The sequence below is a fragment of the Drosophila suzukii genome, chromosome 2R (assembly GCF_043229965.1).
Source record: "Drosophila suzukii chromosome 2R, CBGP_Dsuzu_IsoJpt1.0, whole genome shotgun sequence".
NCBI lineage: Eukaryota > Metazoa > Arthropoda > Insecta > Diptera > Drosophilidae > Drosophila > Drosophila suzukii.
This window is the reverse complement of record NC_092081.1, coordinates 12,631,603-12,650,738: the sequence shown is the minus strand read 5'-3', so window position 1 is coordinate 12,650,738 and position 19,136 is coordinate 12,631,603. Positions and strand designations below refer to the sequence as shown.

The following is a 19,136-nucleotide window of genomic DNA, read 5'->3' as shown; positions in this document are numbered from 1 at the left end:
GCAGAGCGGAAGTGTAACTCAATTAATTAATAACAATATACCAACAGGAACAGCAGCAGGAACATTAACAAGAACAACAAACAAAATAATTAAGTAACAAAAGTTTCATATTTGCAGCGCCGCAAAAACAAAACGGGACAAAAACGCAGCAGCAACAGGAGCAACAGTAGCAACAGCAACTAGAACGGCAGCAACATCGGAGTGGAAAAGCCGGGCAAAGTTTTGCAGCTCCCCATTTCGAGTTATTTTTTTGGGGGGGGAGGGCCGTAGCAAAGTTGTTGCTCTTGGCGGAAAGTTTTTTAATGTAATTTTAAGTGGCATAAGTCGACAGCCGAAAAGGCCAGCCAGGTGATAGAGACCTGCGAAATTAGAGCGGCGAACCCCAGTGACACTAAACAGTCCGCATTGGACATTTCCTTCGCAAAGCCAAGTTGGCATATTAGTGGCATTCAAACCGTAATATTGCTACTGCCGATGGTGTTGCCGCCGTTGCATGCAACACTCTTATGCGATATTTATGGCCCGAGAGGTGAGCAGCAGTAGCTGCGAGTAAATAAACCTGAAAATTATGATGAGGCAAATGGCAGTGGCAGTAAAGAGCACCAACAAGTTTCAATGAACCACTCAAAGTGCCAAATAAGTGTGGCTTTTTCTGTGTAGCAAAATAATTTCAGCACTTGAAGCTGCAGCCAAGTAAAGCCCCAAACAGCCCGTAATGGCGTTTTCAATTCTAAAAAACGGGATTGACAGGGGTCTCTACGCCGTTACATGCTTCCTAAAAACTGAGCAAAATCGAACTCCCACTAAGAAGCCCAAGGAAATGTTAGACAGCAACTGCAGCAGCAGCAGCAACTGCAACACACTGCAAATATTGCTAAAATATATTTAGCATACAACCATAGATTAGGCATTTAACGACAACAAAACACTGGGGAGAACCACAGAAAACGTGGCCAAAAGCACCAAAAGCACTAACAGCAATCGCAGCAATAGCAGCAAAAGCAATTGCAGCTGCAACAACAGCAGCAACATCAGCAGCTGTTAAGAGCCAAGCAGCATGCAACATGCTGAAACCGAGGCAACTCACTACACTATATACATGCAACACATATCGCGAGTGCAACACGAGGCAGCAAAACTGAGAACTGAGTCGGAAAACTGCCAGCCAAAAGGGGGCGGGGCAGGGGGCGAAATGTTGCCAGCCAGCAGCAGCCTGTTGCCGGTTCTAGTTAACCCTCTGAGGGTCCTAGGTGACATAATTCTTAGCAAACTTAAATCTGTAAATTTGCTATAAGATAGTTATAATTTAGTAGGAATTCGGATTTCTTAAATTAATTTAGTTATAAAATGTTCTTAAAAATAGAACGAATTTTTGAAGTTGAAAATGTTATCATTGTATATCTCAACAACTAAGCTATTAGTCCAGTCAGTAGTTGATACTTACTGAAAAGCTGTTAAATAAACTCAATATCTCTTCTCATCATTTCGTTCTAATATTGAGAAGATTCATGTCAAAATGTACTTACACGGTTTTTAAGAACGAATGTTCTCAATTCAAGAACAATGTACTTGAATGTTTCTCCCTGTAATAAATTTTACAAATAAATTTGATTTGTGACCTTATAATATTTTATCTAAGAGTAGATCATTTCAGGTTACGTATTACTATATTATAATAATAATCTAATAAATCCTATGCCATAATTTAAAACGCAAATATGTATGTTCTCATTTCCTCTAAATGCCTTGCATAATGGATCGCATTCTTGATAGGCCCAATATAAAAGGCTGCATTAAAAGCTGATCAGCTAATTCCAAAGTGATTTCCACTCACAGCCGATCGAATAATCTTGGGGTCAATGCAGATAAGCAGATAGCTGATAACCCCATCTGAATTATTCCATTTCCCAGTGCTAATTGTGGAACACAACAGAAATCGTAGAGAGAGGGTTAAGACTAACTGTTTTCCTCCCATTTCCATTCCCTTTCCCATGTGTTGTGTTGTGTGTGTGTGCAACATTTCCCCTACTTTCGGCGAGAGCGAGAGAGTGAGCACTCCCAGCTCTCTCACGCGTGTGTGTGACATATGCAACGGGCAGGAAATGCAGCAGCAGCAGCAGCGTGTGTGTGTGAAAGCAGCGGAGAGCAAGAGCAGAGCAGAGCAGCGGCAGCGGCAGAGCTGCATGTGTGTGCTCGCTCGCGAGAGTGCATGCACATGCACATGCACATGCACGTGTAGCGTGAGCGTTGTTGTCTGTCTGCCGCCGCGGCGCCGGCTGTGTGTGTGTGTGCGAGCGCTGCCACGAGGCGGCGGCAGCGACGTCGTCGGCTTCACATTTTCAACGAGCCAACGGAGTCGAGATGGCCAACTCCAGCAATCAGTTTGAATCGAAACGCGAGGCGGTAAACATGTTTTGAGAAAACGAGCTCTCGCCGAACGAACGAAGTCGAACACACTGCTGAGTCGCGCCAAGTGCCAAGTTCAAAATAAATACCCATTTACCCACTTACCAATTTACCAATTACCAACTGCGAGTGGCAAATTGAAAATCGGGAAATCGCTCAAAAAGAAAACAAAAGTGATAAATCGCAAAACGCAAAGCCAGCGCTCACACCAGGATTACAGGGCAATCGGGCTGCGGAAAAAGCGATCGAAAAATGAAAACCAGAAAGTGACCGAGTTGTGCTCAAACACCGCAACCCACAACAACAACCCACGGCTAACGCAGCTGACAAAAATAAAAGATACGAATATCGTTGTTAAGTTAACTAACTAAGCCAACACCACCACCAGCAAACCAACCAAAATGCCAGCCACATCTCACATTGTTGCTTTTGCCTGCCTGTTGCTTTCGGTGCTTTTGGCCCAGGCGCATGCGCAGCAGCAGCAGTGCAACTGGCAGTACGGCCTCTCCACCATGGACATCCGGTGCAGCGTGCGCGCCTTGGAGTCCACTTCCGGATCCCCTTTGGATCTGCAGGTGGCTGAGACGGCCGGCCGTCTGGAGCTGCAGTGCAGCCAGGAGCTGTTGCACGCCAGCGAACTGTCCCCCGGACTCTTCCGCCAGCTGCAGAAGCTCTCGGAGCTGCGGATTGATGCCTGCAAACTGCAGCGCATACCGCCCAACGCCTTCGAGGGCCTCATGTCCCTCAAGCGACTCTCGCTGGAGTCCCACAATGCGGTCTGGGGTCCGGGCAAGACCCTCGAGCTGCATGGCCAGTCCTTCCAGGGCCTCAAGGAGCTGTCCGAACTCCATTTGGGCGACAACAACATCAGGCAGCTGCCCGAGGGCGTCTGGTGCTCCATGCCCAGCCTGCAGGTGCTCAATCTCACCCAGAACCGGATACGCTCGGCCGAGTTCCTTGGCTTCTCCGAGAAACTCTGTGCGGGATCGGCTTTGAGTAATGCCAATGGAGCCGTTAGTGGGGGCTCCGAGCTCCAGACTTTGGATGTCTCGTTCAACGAGCTGCGATCCCTGCCCGATGCCTGGGGTGCATCGCGGTTGAGGCGCCTCCAGACCCTCAGCCTGCAGCACAACAACATCAGCAGCCTGGCGCCTAATGCCCTGGCTGGCTTGGGTTCCCTGCGCGTGCTGAACATCTCGTTTAACCACCTGGAATCCCTGCCCTCGGAGGCCTTTGCCGGGAACAAGGAGCTGAGGGAACTGCATCTGCAGGGCAACGATCTGTACGATCTGCCCAAGGGACTGCTGCATCGTTTGGAGCAGCTTTTGGTGCTCGATCTGAGTGGCAATCAGCTGACCAGCCACCACGTGGACAACAGCACCTTTGCCGGCCTGATCCGCCTGATTGTGCTGAATCTGTCGAACAATGCCCTCACCCGCATCGGAGCCAAGACCTTCAAGGAGCTGTACTTTCTGCAGATCCTCGACATGCGGAACAACTCTATTGGCCACATTGAGGAGGGTGCCTTCCTCCCGCTGTACAACCTGCACACCCTCAATCTCGCCGAGAACCGTCTGCACACCTTGGACAACCGTATATTCAATGGACTGTATGTGCTGACCAAGCTCACGCTGAACAACAACCTCGTCAGCATTGTGGAGTCGCAAGCCTTCCGCAACTGCTCCGACCTCAAGGAACTGGACTTGAGCTCCAACCAGCTCACCGAGGTGCCTGAAGCGGTGCAGGATCTGAGCATGCTGAAGACCTTGGATCTTGGCGAGAACCAGATCTCGGACTTCAAGAACAACACCTTCCGCAATCTTAACCAGCTGACGGGTCTGCGGCTGATCGACAACCGCATCGGCAACATCACCGTGGGCATGTTCCAGGATCTGCCCAGGTTGAGTGTCTTGAATCTGGCCAAGAACCGCATCCAGAGCATCGAACGGGGAGCCTTCGACAAGAACACCGAGATCGAGGCTATCCGCCTGGACAAGAACTTCCTCACCGACATCAATGGCATCTTTGCAACCCTGGCCTCTTTGTTGTGGCTCAATCTCTCCGAGAATCACCTGGTGTGGTTCGACTACGCCTTCATTCCCTCCAACCTCAAGTGGCTGGATATCCATGGCAACTACATTGAAGCCTTGGGCAACTACTACAAGTTGCAGGAGGAGATCCGAGTGACCACGCTGGATGCCTCGCACAATCGCATCACCGAGATTGGAGCCATGTCGGTGCCGAACTCCATTGAGCTGCTGTTCATCAACAACAACATTATTGGCCAGATCCAGGCCAACACCTTTGTGGACAAAACGCGACTGGCCCGCGTGGATCTGTATGCCAATGTACTCTCCAAGATCTCTCTGAATGCCCTGCGAGTGGCTCCAGTTTCGGCGGAGAAACCCGTGCCCGAGTTCTACCTGGGCGGCAATCCCTTCGAGTGCGACTGCTCCATGGAGTGGCTGCAGCGGATCAACAACCTGACCACCCGCCAGCACCCACATGTGGTGGACCTGGGCAACATCGAGTGCCTGATGCCGCACAGCCGCAGTGCTCCACTGCGTCCGCTGGCCACCCTGGCCGCCTCCGACTTCGTCTGCAAGTACGAGAGCCACTGCCCGCCCACGTGCCACTGCTGCGAGTACGAGCAGTGTGACTGCGAGGTGATCTGCCCGGGCAACTGCAGCTGCTTCCATGACGCCACCTGGGCCACGAACATTGTGGACTGTGGTCGCCAGGATTTGGCCACTTTGCCCAGCCGCATTCCCCTGGATGTGAGCGATCTCTACTTGGATGGCAACAACATGCCCGAGCTGGAGGTGGGCCACCTGACCAACCGTCGCAATCTGCGAGCCCTCTACCTTAATGCCTCCAATCTGATGACCCTGCAGAACGGCAGTCTGGCCCAGTTGGCCAATCTGCGAGTGCTCCACTTGGAGAACAACAAGCTGACCACACTGGAGGGCTCGGAGTTCCGTTCACTGGGACTTCTCCGGGAGCTGTATCTGCACAACAACATGCTGACCCATATCTCGAACGCCACCTTTGAACCGCTGGTCTCCCTGGAAGTGCTCCGCCTGGACAACAACCGTCTGAGCTCGCTGCCCAATCTGCAGTACCGCCACAGCCTGCAGGGACTGACGCTGGGCAGGAATGCCTGGTCATGTCGCTGCCAGCAGCTGAGGGAACTGGCCCAGTTCGTGTCCGACAATGCGATGGTGGTGCGGGATGCCCACGATATCTACTGCCTGGATGCGGGCATCAAGCGGGAACTGGAATTGATGGGCAACCTGGCCAACGGACCCGACTGCTCCGAACTGCTGGACGCCAGTGCCAGCAACATTAGCTCCTCGCAGGATCTGGCCGGTGGCTACCGACTGCCCCTGTTGGCCGCCGTCCTGGTGCTGATCTTCCTGGTCGTCGTCCTCATCATCGTCTTCGTCTTCCGCGAGAGCGTTCGCATGTGGCTGTTCGCCCACTATGGAGTCAGGGTGTGTGAGCCCCGCTTCGAGGATGCCGGCAAGCTGTACGACGCCATCATTCTGCACTCGGAGAAGGACTACGAGTTCGTGTGCCGCAACATTGCCGCCGAACTGGAGCATGGACGTCCACCTTTCCGGCTATGCATCCAGCAGCGGGATCTACCCCCCCAGGCCTCGCACCTGCAGCTGGTGGAGGGAGCCCGCGCCTCCAGGAAGATCATCCTGGTGCTGACGCGCAACCTTCTGGCCACCGAGTGGAATCGCATCGAGTTCCGCAACGCCTTCCACGAATCGCTGCGCGGCCTGGCCCAGAAACTGGTCATTATCGAGGAGACTAGCGTGTCCAGCGAGGCCGAGGATGTGGCTGAACTGTCGCCCTACCTGAAGTCCGTGCCCTCGAACCGCCTGCTCACCTGCGACCGGTACTTCTGGGAGAAGCTGCGCTACGCCATCCCCATTGAACTCTCGCCCCGCGGCAACAACTACACCCTGGACCACCACGAGCGCTTCAAGCAGCCCGTCTCGCCGGGCATGATCTTCCGCCAGGCGCCCCCACCGCCGGCCTACTACTGCACCGAGGACATGGAGGCCAACTACAGCTCCGCCACCACGGCCACGCCCTCGCCGCGACCCACGCGCCCAGGAGGAGCCGCCCGCATTGTGGACTCCATGCCCATGCCCATGCGCCCGCCCTCGGAGCACATCTATCACAGCATCGAGTCGGAGTACAGTGCGTACGATCAGCACGAGGCACTCTCCATGATTCCCACGGGTCTGATGCACCAGCAGCAGCAGCAGCAGTTGCGTCTCCACCAACAGCAGCAGCAGCAGCGGTTGCTGCAACCGCAGTTCCGGGCCATGCCGCAGCAGGCGATGCCGGTGGCCTCGGCCCCGGTGCACCTGCGCAGTGGCAGCGGTCTGAGCCAGGCCAGCACCAGCACCCAGTCGACGGCCCAGGCCTCCACATCCGCAGCAGCGGCGCAGCAGCAACAGCAGCAGCAACAGGCAGCTGGCGGCAGTGAGGCGGCCAATAAGAACGGCCAGGCCTTCCTGGTCTAAAGCTACCCCCAATGGCCATCTACAGGGGTCCTTCGGCGCAGGAGCGGCCATCTTGAAGCTGATCGCTCACTGGCGCACAAGGACTCGCGGAAGAGGAAGCAGAAACAGGATCCACACACCACCACCACCACCATACACACATCCAAAACAAAAAGACTTTTTCGTAGGCATTTCGTGGAGACCCCATATATTTATATGTATTTTTTTTGAGAAGCATTTCGCCTTTGGATGTTGTGGTTGTTGACGTTCCGTAGTTGTGTAGCACTGCCAAAAAAAAAGAAGGGAAAAACTGAATACAGAACACGCACAAGACACGCCCACAACACATTCATATACGAGCATATAGGCATACATTATATAATTACCATAAACGTAAACAAACAATTACTAGAAATGTTTTTCAGAAACACTTTCAAATTCAATGTGATATATTAATTAACTATAATTAAAGCGGCACACTAGACTACGGCCCTAACTGTAATGCGTAGACCTATGTAGTAGTTCTAGCCAGGCGTACAGAACGTAAACCTAATGCAAAACTAAACTATTGTTAACTACAACTAAAAGTAAACACACACATTCGTTCGTGTTCGTCGATTCATTCATCCTAAGCTACACGAAACAATAACTAATTGAATATTTGATAAACTTACTTGTATATAGAACAATCGCAAGGGCAACCACATTTAGAGCACTTACTGTATTTATGTATCGTACTGTATAGAGATGGAGGAGCTAAATTAATTGAATTAAATTTACTTAATGACGAAATGTATTATTAAACTAATTATTACAATTACATAAAAGCGAGCAGAAGAGTATATCTGCGAAAATAAAATGCAAAACATTACAAAAATATTGACAAAAATTAAATCACAACCATCTTTTCACTCAATTTGCGGCCGGGGCTGGGGGAAAATGTATCTTAGAGATGGCTCTAAAGGGAGGTGAAATTAATTGAGGTACGGTTTTTTTGCAAAAGGCAATCCGAATCCTGCTGTGTCGACATACATGCAACTGACACCATTCCCACAGGGACACAAAGGACTACAAAAAACGCTGCAAATTTATTCATTTCCATTCCGCATTTCCTCTGTGGGCATGGCAAAGGTCACAGGGCAAACGTTAACTAAAACCCAAATGCATAACTGAATTGCGAATACTAGTTAAACAAAAGCTATGCCCAAAGTTAATTGCTTGTAAATAATTGTGTATAAATAAATTAATGGAAAACGCACTCAAACAAACACTTTGCATATGCCACAGCCAATCGCCACACATACACACATTCGCTTATGTAAATTATTATTTGCGAAATTATAAAACAAAATTAAAATGCGGTCCAGTGCGAAAATTGTATTTCGACCATTTACAATTGCATAATTCTTATTTTTTCATGCGCCGGCAAACCGCAACTCTATCATCAGCTAATATGCCGAAATAAAATAATATAAAATATAAAACAAAAAGGAAGGAAACAAAAACCAATATAATGCATTTAATTTAGACGCATGGGCGAACAACTAAATAATTGGATTAATGTTACAAACGTTTCAGTTTTCCTAATTAGCTTCGTTTCCAGAGTGCGGCACATTAAACTCTGCGGGGATTTAAAGCCTGAGTAAGTTTTGGAACCAGAAAAAGCCCCATGCCATATCTTTAAGTTCGAAATTTATGACCAGCGTATTGGCATGTGTCTATTTCTGCTATAACCCTGACACTTTTTTGGCAAAGTCACAGTCAGAGCCACAAGCTCTTGCCAAAGTCGTGGCCAAAATCGATGGATGCGCTGGTTAGAAAAACAAACCCAGCTATTGCATACTTCATGAGGGCCAAAACTCTATGTCATGTAATGCACTTTACACAGCCAGACACATTCGCCGCCATCGAATGGCAAATTAAGTGTGTCAATTCGCTGGTGGGAAACGCGAAAAATAAAAGAATTTCCCAAATCCCAGCTGCAAAAGCCAAAGCAAAGCAAACTAATTGAAAATCAATAAGTAACCAACAGTAAGCACAGCAAAGTGAGTGCAGGAAAATGAAGGAAAGTCCCAGCTAGTTGCCAATTTAATGGCGAAATGGAAAGAGCGCCCTTTCAGATACACAGATACATCCAATCGGGTGGGGTCCAATGGCCATTGACAATCGCGGTGAAGAACCCTTGACCTTTCGCGGAAAAGCAAAATAAAATTGCATAGAGCAGATAGCGATTACCAGGATGTGTCAATAGTAATTATACTGCCATTAAATAAGTGATTAATTAAGAATGGTGCGTCAAAAAAAGTCGCTTAATGGAATGTATCTCTTGGATTGCTATAATCCAGATACATTAAAACGATTTATGAAAATCAGGCATGGCAAATTTAAAGCAGAAACATCTTTTTTTATCTCTACACAAACAAAAAAATTGATACATTTTACCTATGTATTTGGATAGTTAAAAACTATACAAAAAGATTAATTACTATTAAAAATAGTCACGTAAATTGGCTGCACTGCTTACTATTGGAAAGTTATGTGTACCTTGTTGTTGGAAAAGTAACTATTTTTTGGTCAAGTAGACAAATCGATGGCTTGGCACCATTTAACTACTATATAGGTCAATTTTACTACACAGTTTTTTTGTGTTTATCAATTTACGTATCGGGAAAGAAATAGATTTTCTTTAAAAAGTTTGAAAATTAAATATGGTAAAAAGTAGACCTTTTATCATTTCATAAAAAATATATGTTATAATATACGTTCAAGTTCATTATAATGTAGGTCAAATGTCATACCAATATATTTATAGATCTTATATATTTCCATGCTATTATAATATTGCAGTTAGTTATAGAACCATGAAACTGCAATCCAACTTCTTATACTCGAAGACCCCACAACTCAATCAACTTCTTTAATTTGCAACATTAATATCTTATGGGTTCGGGCAACTACTGAAATCGATTTAAAGTTTTCCCGCAGCGCCACCCACTGAATGTCATTAGCCGGCACTCCCGACTTGACCAGCTCTCGTCTAACGACGGCCCAGAAAAGTAAAGTAAATTGAAGTGCGGTGGGTTGACGCGTTTGCAAAAATTGAACAATATTAAAAATGCATTTATGCAAATTTAATTGCACGGGTGTGCAATGTGCACTTGCATAAGCCGCCGCCGCCAGAGAACCCGAAGAAATGGACAAAGCCCATTAAGCTGTTGGGTCGGAGTCCAAGAAAATTGATTTGTTTAATAATTAAAACATGCAAACTGCATGTGTAAGGCAAATCACTTGCGGGCCATAAAAGGTATTACCAGGTTGTGCGATATGGTCATATTCGCGGACCATTAACCTGTTGTTCAGCCGGTTGTCATAGAGGAATTTGCAATTAATGCCGGTTGACAGCGAGCGATAAACACTAGACATATATGGTGTAGGTTTACCCATGGATAACGCCGAATAACGGGCTTGTAATGAGGCCCCCGAGGCAACATCTCTGCCATTATTTACTCGCGCACAAAGTCAATAGGGATTTTCAGCTGGGCATGGAACTAAATTTTGATTTGCCAATCTTCAACAAAAACAGGCGCGCAGGGCGTGAGCGTAAAGCGGAAACACAAATATTTATGCTTTATTAAAAACCAAAATTAATACACTAAAACAACAACGATTATGCGTGGCATACATGAAATATCGCTGTAACTACACAAACAATCCGCCCGAAGGTTGGGTTAACATTTCCAGTTTTTCTGGGGGTGGTGGCCAACTGCAACCCTCCCCGGCTTATCGGCATTTTGACCGGATTGCTAAGCGTCCGCCCATTCCAATGGGTCAAACAAGAAAAAAAAAGGGTTTTCATTTCTACCAAATATTTCGCATTCCCTTCCTGCCGCCCTGCGTTTTCTGTTTTTTGTTGTTTGTTAATAAAAAATGCAAACAAGGGTGGATTTGCAGGGGGCAGGACGAGGGCCGCTCGAAACAAAACAAAAACTGGTTCAGTGTGGCAGCGGAGTGCGAGGGCAATGCGATAGGTATAGGTACGCCAACTATTTGCATACTCGTACAGCACTAAGCGCATAAATAGACAACTACAAAACAAGTTGGCCGACACGACGGTGGGTCGAGATGACTGACCGCCATTCGGTAGGTGGCTATGGCTATGGCTAAGGCTATGGGCCCTCGGTCAATCTGGCCCAGCTCCGTCCTGACCAGGCCAAATTGGGCCGCAATGCTGCAGAGTGGGGCGAAACTATTGTCTGCAGTCGGCTGTTTATGCATGCGGTTCTCGCGAACTCGAATATTTAACTATTTCGTTGTGCGACGCCCGAGTCCTTGAGAAACCAGAAAGGAAACAGTCCAACTGGTCCTTTATATTGGTTAAGTGAAGTGGTGAATGCTTAACGCAAATAGGAATATTTCGCCATTCACTGAATACAATCTACATATTAGGTGGCTATTAGTATCTATTAGATACTATCTTAGCAACAACATTTAATTTTCGACGGATGAAATAGATATATCTTAGAAATAGTTGTTTGATATATCAAAATAGTATTTGATCTTAAACTTTTTTCGACTCAAATTCTAGATCCGTCACTGCTTGGAAAATATCATATCAATTTCTTTACCTTCGCTAGAACTTTAAGATGCCTCCACACAAAATGAGGTCATAACTCTACTTAATACGATCTGGTTTCTTGTTAAGTGTGTTTATCGCACCCCCTTCAAAATCAGGAAAACTTTTGTTTTCAATCACTTTGGAACTTTTACAAGACGCATCGAGCTTCCCCTCGAAAAATACTTGTGTTACGTTGACACTGATTGCCAAAGAAAGTATCGTGGAGTTGATGTGGGGGTTACCCACTTGTATTGGAACTTGTACTTGTACTTGTACTTGTATATCCCTGCATTTTGAAGCGAGCATATTTTATCTTAGCCGTGGCAATCTGCGTAAAATTATTTATTCATATTCATAACTTTTTCGCTGCCATTCTTGTGCAATCACATTCGCTGACTGGCTGAGAGAGTGGCTGACTGACGCACTGACAAACTGACTGCTGCAACAGTAAGAGCATCCATCCTGCCCCACCTTGCACCACTTTTGCCCCACCATCGATGAATACGCCAGTGCACTGGGAGAAATGGATGACAAAATAAATAAATGTAGTCAAATGTCTCGCAAATTTTAGTCTTGAAAACTTAAAAATAAATAATTTAAGTTTTCAAATATTTAGTATCTTTTCAAAACCAACGATAAAATAAGTTAAAATTCAATGCTCAATTAGGTGAAATTTTTTTTTATCGAACGAATGTATATCCTATACCCATATTTGTCAGCATTTCAGTACATTAGTACATTTTAGATACATTTTCAGAACAAATTCAATTATTAAGCTCTAATAAGTACGTATAAAAAGCCTTAGATATGAAAAATTTACCATTTTTAAAGGAAATCTTACGGTTTTTTGTATTTTAAGATTGTTTATTATTTAATATTTTTAATATTTTAAATGGTTTCATATTTTTCTTTATAAAACTTAATTTTTGCTTCTCCCAGTTCCTAAATTTGATATTGATATACTTCAAAGTTTATCTTTAAGTTAGACTTTTTAAATATCAAGTATGTTTCTCTCAGTGTGACATTCAGCGAATCGTGTGCCGCTTTCGCATTTCCCACGGCATCACAATGTAGCCGCTGTGTTTGTTGCCGTTGCTGGCGATGTGTTGTTGCCGCTCCACAGCCTCACCTCGAATTCTACAGAATGGTAAAGGTGGGCTGGTGAAAGGGGCCAGGTGGGCAGGTGGGGCGGTGGGGAAGCGTCGGAGGCAGTCTCGCGCACTTCCTTCATTTGCATTACAATGATAAACTCCAAAGTGTGTGCCAGAGAATTTCTTAATTTTTTTCGCCTTGTTTTCGTTTGAATTGCTGCTGCTGTTGCTGCTTCTGTTTCTTTTGATTTTAGTTTTCCATCTTATATGTATGGCTGCCTGCCCGGCATGGAGATATTTGCGCAAAAAGGCAAACAGCAGAGAGAATCGGGCATAAGTTATTTATGGACGGGTTCTTGCCTTTTGGCTTTGTGATTGGCACACAGCTGCTGCGTAGACCGACAGCCAACCTTACCCCAAAACATCTCTCCGAAATCAAAGATAGAACCGAGTTTCATCATCGGTAGCTGAACATCATGTGGAACCAATTTAGCCTCGATTCGTTTATAAGAAGTGTGGAAACAAATGAGTTATCAAACCGAATGCTACGCTCATTAGGCATAAATTTAGCATAGATACAGTGTAGAATGCTGCCCAAAAAAGGGGTGCAGCCCGATTTGGGCATCCAAATGTGTCATCGACAGTTCTGTGCGACAGTTCCACCCGAAAGGCCTAATGAAGACATCAATTCAAGTTTTCGACTGCGATGTAAATTATTATTTGTGCCTCATTTCGATTGACTTGGCACAATCAACAACGAGCACATTTCCCAGCCCCGGCTAATTGTTATGCAATGCTGCGGGGGCCATCGAGCAGTTGAGGTTCTGCCAAAGGAAACGCCATTAAGAGATAGTCATTGAACTTGGTGCGACGTCATCGACACATTTTTTGGCAGTCCCACAGCCGCGGCAACAGGCAGCAAAAAGCTGGATTTTTTTTGAGCTCAATATATAGTGGTATTTTGTACTAGCCTAAAGCATTGAATATTATTAACTTAAATATAATATACTATACTAAAATAAGAAAACAAAACTGTAACAAAACACAAGTTAAAAATATTTATATCATTGTTTTGAAGATCCTAGTTCCATAAAAAATATATTTACAATTTTTCATGTATTTTCTATATTAATAGTCTTATAGAAAGCTTATTTGTTTTTGAAACATTTGTAGTTTGTCTGCTTCATTGTGTTATTGATGACCTTTTGTCATATCAATATATTGTATATAGCAGTGGCTGATCCAGAATTTAAATAAAAGGGGATATACAAACATTTGTTGTGTAGAAATACAAAAATTAGAACTAAACACATTTTACATATACTTCTTTACCCGATAAGGGGAATAGATCCCCCATATATTTATGTACCTCCCTTAGATCCGCGCATTGTATAAAGATATCATAATTATGAAATTTGTATATTTCAGTTTAAGATACTTTGCAAACATTTACGAAAAGCATCAGCACTTAAAATTCTTTCTGTACAATACAGTTATCTATTCCACAGTCCCCCATAGCAATTCTTTAAGTTATCATCATTTAACATTGCCTTAGTACAATATAGTTATCTATTCCCCGGTCCTTCATGGCGAGTGGCCACTGTGTGGGACCCACTCTTATATGGCGACCGCAAGGCGATACCCCGAGCGAAGAGAAGAGAGCAGTCGGGCCACTTGTGTTTATCATCTCTCCCCTCTTTGTACAAATCATCAACTTAATTATGCTTATATTAAGGTTTTTATCTGCACGGCTGACTTTTCACATGGTAGGAAGGCAAGTGCCGGTAGCTCGAGTGCAACAACTCGACTTATTTGTTGGGGTCGGTGGTTGGTCGACTCCGATCTGAGCCACTGTATCTGTATCTCGGCATCCGTATCTGCGCATCTCCGTCAAGCATGTGTCTGTGTGTGTGCGTTTGTCAAGTGCACTCCTGGCTTATTTGCATATAGTAGGCACTTTGGTAATTGAATTCAGTTAGCCACCGCAAAAAGATGGGACTCACGCGCACGCTTGATTGGGGCAGCAGACCCTTATAATGTGTTGACTGCCTATGACTGTGCCTCGAGAACTGGAAGGTGGAAACTGGAGACTAGAGACCGTGGGCCCGGATCGCTCGTCTTATGATTAAGTCGGGTCTCCGGACGGGGCCACAATTAAGCAGAACCTTTCTAGGCACTCCAAAACGAAACTACAGTTACAAATGCGGAGAAGGAGCCAAGTGCTTGGGCCAACAAAACAATATGCAAATGCCGATGAATGAATTCCAATTAGGCAAAAAGACGATGAGAATGACGCACGAGTGTTGGTAAAAACAAAATATCCACTGGATGTGCGTGTGCTTGAATTTTCAAATACCACTGCACACAGTCATAAATAATTTTTCTAACGAACCATCGTGGACCTGAGCAATCAATGACTAAAATTGTAAGCAGCAATTCCAAACCAGAGTCATATGGGTAAACATAAATAAAGGGGATATTGCTTGGCATGGAATATTAAACACTCTGAATTTGAAAAATATAACAAGAAATAAGGAACAGTTCAGAGCCCCGACTATTAGATACTCGTTACTTAGCCAAGATATGTAAGCACCAATGCGGCTTTTTCCGAGAATGCAGGGCGCCACCTAGCGGCGATTACAATATTTGGTCATAACTTCTCAATGAATGGTCCGATTTCAAAAATGTGTAGATAGATATTGAAAATCGAAACAAAGTCCCATTTACACTTTACATTGTCTTTGAAAATGTGGGCGCTAGACAGACTTTTGCATTTGTGGGCGTTAGAGTGGGCGTGGCACATTCTTATAATACATTTGCGCTGAAACAGAAGCTAAGGAACCTAATTTGTATTATAAGTAAATGCGGGAAATTGCTTATAATGTAAAAGGAACTAAAATATTTCCTAAAATGTTTTTAAAATAAATATTGCTTACGGCCGATAAAATGTTACAGAGTCGCCTTGCCCTTTTAGGGAAATTGGGTGACAACTCTGGTTTTCAGCAGATAGGTTTAATCGAACGAAAATTGCAATCCCAGCAACCCGATTGATTTGTGAAAAAATTTGACGTCTGAAAATTTAGTAAGATATTTGACATTAATAAAATTGATTTCAGACTGTGAACACTTGTCCTGCATAAATTATTTTTCCTCGCGCGATCCCAAGCCCGTCGAAAGTCGAATTGTTTACTCCGTCGAAACAGGTAAGACCTGCCTCCGATTCTTCTGACGAAGAGGACACGGAATTCACGAACCTCTTGTTTAGCAACGAAATGCTCTAGAAGATCCTTTCGGATGACGGTGAAGAGCCCTTAAAAAGCCCCAAGAATGTGACGACCACGAAGGGTCAGAAAAAGCGCACACGGAATTCCAATTTTTTTGACAGGTAGGAACGGAACAAATAATTTAATTTATAGCTGAGCTGCTAAAATGTTTTCCGTACATTAAAATGGGCTTTCTTCGATTCAGTGCCCAAATGCCTGTAGAAGATTCAGGAAGAAATGAAGACTTAAAATCAGACACCTTTGTCCGAACTCCTTCCGTCCTGGTAAGCCATCTTTAGTAAATAAGGCGAAAAATGCAAGCCATTTCATTAAAAGCATTTCAGTGCTCCAATCTTAGAACCGTCGCCCGGCAAGTTTTGTCTGCAGGACGTCTTCATCTGAATTAATTTTAAATACTTAATATGTTAATAATATTAATACTTAAATGTTACTGAGTTGCCATGGCTTTTAAGGAATATAGGGTGACAACTCTGTTTCCAGCAGATTGGTTTTATCGAGCGAGAATTGCAAACGCAGCAAGCGGGTTGAGTTGTGAAAAAATTTGACATCCGACAATTCAGTACGACATTTGACATTAGTTAAATTGATTTCAGACTGTGCGCACTTGCCCGGCATAAATTATTTTTACTCGCACGATGCCAAGCCCGTCGAAAGTCGAATTGTTTACTCCGTCGAAACAGGTAAGTCCTGCCTCCGATTCTTCTGACGAAGAGGACACGGAATTCACGAATCTCTTGCTTAGAAACGAAATGCTCCAGAAGATTCTTTCGGATGGTGGTGAAGAGCCCTCAAAAAGCCCCAAGATTATGACGACCACGAAGGGTCAGAAAAAGCGCAGACGGAATTCCAAGTTTTTTGACAGGTAGGAACGGAACAAATAATTTCTTGTATAGCTGAGCTGCTAAAATGTTTTCCGTACACTAAAATGTGTTTTCTTCTATCTAGGGGCCAAATGCCTGTAGAAGATTTAGAAATAAATGAAGCCCAAAAATCAGACACCTTTGACCGAACTCCTTCCGTCCTGGTAAGCCATCTTAAGTAAATTAGGCCAAAAATGCAAGCCGTTTTATTAAAAGCATTTCAGAGCTCCGATCCTAGAACCGTCGCCCGGTAAGTTTTGTCTGCAGGGCGTCTTTTTGAATTTTACCAACCAGGGGAGCTCTGAACCCATCCACTTAGATCCGACGAGGATCTTATGCGACCCCCAAGTTTATCTAGGGTACTTAAAGCCCGACGTTTACCAACCTAGAACAAGTAGAACTTCGCAAAGTTGATGCTGTGGAGCCGGAGTTCGGAAAACGTGTGCACGATGAAGTGTTTCTGGAAACTTCTGGAGACTTTGGCTGTAGAGCCAGTTGAAGAAATGCAAATGAACGAGCGTAGACCACCAGATACTCAGATTCTGGGCATTCCCGAACATTGGGGCTCATCAGCTCCTTGGCTATCTCGCTTTCAAAGCCAACGGTTCTGGCTCTGCAGATGATGGTTTGGCATCAATCCTGCCAAAGCCCTAAGAAGAGTCAGGGATTCACTAGTGGCTACAGCAATGTAGTAAGTCCATCTCCCAGAAGCAGTTGCCGGGAGCAGCAGTTGCTGGGAGACGGTCTTACTGCATTGCTGTATCCACTCCTGCAACTCTCACTCATCTTGGGGTCTTGGCGGGATGGATCCCAAGAACATTCGCAAAACCAAGAATCCTTGGCCTTGAAAGTGAGCTGCCCAAGGAACAGATGAAGCCACAATGTTAAGGAATGTCAGGCATCAGAGTGTCTGCTGGTCTAGTATCGTTCAGTTGCATTTCTTTATCTGGCTCTACAGCAGAAGTCTCCAGAAGTTTCCAGGTCCATTTCATTGTGCACTCGTTTTTCGAGCTTTGTCTCCACATCATCAACATTGCGAGGTTCTACTTGCTCTGGGTGAGTAATCGTCGGGCCTTTGGAACCCTAGATGAACTTGTTGGTGGCATAAGCTCCTCGCTGGATTTAATTGGATGGGTTCAGAGTTTCTCTGGTTGCCAAAATTCAATGTGACACCCTGCACACTAATCTTGTCGGGCGAAGGAGTGCTCAGAGTGCCCCGGAGAATGAGTGGCAGAATAGCTCCACAGTTCGCCTCGAAGACTTCGACGATATCGATTACCAAGACATGATGGTAAACAAGGATCCACAAGCAAAAAGACTCGCCTCCAAGTGAAAAGAACAGTATGGCCTCAAGTCGGCGGAGCAATAACCAGTTCGTCAGGAGCAGTCCTTCCAAAAGATCTGGATCCTCAGACGTCCTACCAAGCCTAAAACCGTCTTCAAAAGCGACATCGGCCAATCGCACGTTGATGATTATGACCGGAAGAAGTGAGAAATTGATGGAAGATGAATTTCAAGGTAGATCCCTCCTGCACTTACGCCTCGTTTTCGCTGCCAACTTTCCCTGGAGCGTTAATATGCAGGAATTCAATAAGGCCCTTTTCTCGAAACTTTTCCTGCGTGAGACCAACTTCCATGTGAACAAGGAAATGACCTGTGTATCCGCCAGACTCTATTTTTCGGGAATTTTCCAGTTTTTTGCCATGACTGAAATGCTGAAGAAACTGTTCCTGCTATCGGCCAGCTATCAAAAAGGATCCAAAGACACAAAAAATACAACTGTTCGATGTTAAATAAACAATTCATTTTCATAATTCTGAGTAGAGTCCTTGGTGATATGCAAATATCACATCAAGAGAACACGCTGTCTTAGTGTTTAGATGGACAAACGGACATGGCTAGATCGAATCTGCTAGTGATCCTGATTTAGAATATATATACTTTACAGGGTCTGAAACGTTTCCTTCTACCTGTTACATACTTTCCGATGAATCTTATATACCCTTTTACCTTTTTAAAAACAAGTCAAAAATATAGTGAGGAATAGGTTCTTAAAGAAACTTTATGAAAAACATGAATTTTTAATACACCACTTTAAATAAATATGTGATTTTGTGTCTGATAGACAATCTTTTACAATGAGTCTGAATACATTTATTGATACATTGGTAATTGACATACCTTTACCTATGTCTGACTGCAACCTTTTCTATTTGGTACCCAGCTTATCATGACCAGGAAAAGGTCTGTATCTTCCTATCCTTCCTGCATTAAGGAACCATATTCCCTTTGGCAGCCTGTGCCAGGGTGTCCCAATATGAAACATGTCATAAATTATGTATGCATCCATAAGATAT

General features: G+C 44.9%; 2 protein-coding genes across 2 annotated transcripts; both read left to right on the top strand.

Annotated features, from left to right (window-relative positions):
• Positions 1–2,373: 2,373 nt before the first annotated feature.
• 18w (18 wheeler) lies at positions 2,374–7,538 on the top strand. Its single transcript, XM_017085656.4, has one exon. It carries the CDS (start codon positions 2,808–2,810, stop codon positions 6,948–6,950), a length of 4,143 nt encoding a protein of 1,380 aa, XP_016941145.4. The 5' UTR covers positions 2,374–2,807; the 3' UTR covers positions 6,951–7,538.
• Positions 7,539–15,711: 8,173 nt separating this feature from the next.
• LOC139352483 (uncharacterized) lies at positions 15,712–18,112 on the top strand. The gene is made up of 9 exons (XM_070994687.1): positions 15,712–15,838; positions 15,901–16,020; positions 16,104–16,182; positions 16,243–16,442; positions 16,513–16,599; positions 16,662–16,781; positions 16,865–16,943; positions 17,004–17,029; positions 17,980–18,112. Exons 4-9 carry the CDS (start codon positions 16,360–16,362, stop codon positions 18,110–18,112), a joined length of 528 nt encoding a protein of 175 aa, XP_070850788.1. The 5' UTR covers positions 15,712–15,838; positions 15,901–16,020; positions 16,104–16,182; positions 16,243–16,359.
• The last annotated feature ends 1,024 nt before the right edge of the window (positions 18,113–19,136 follow it).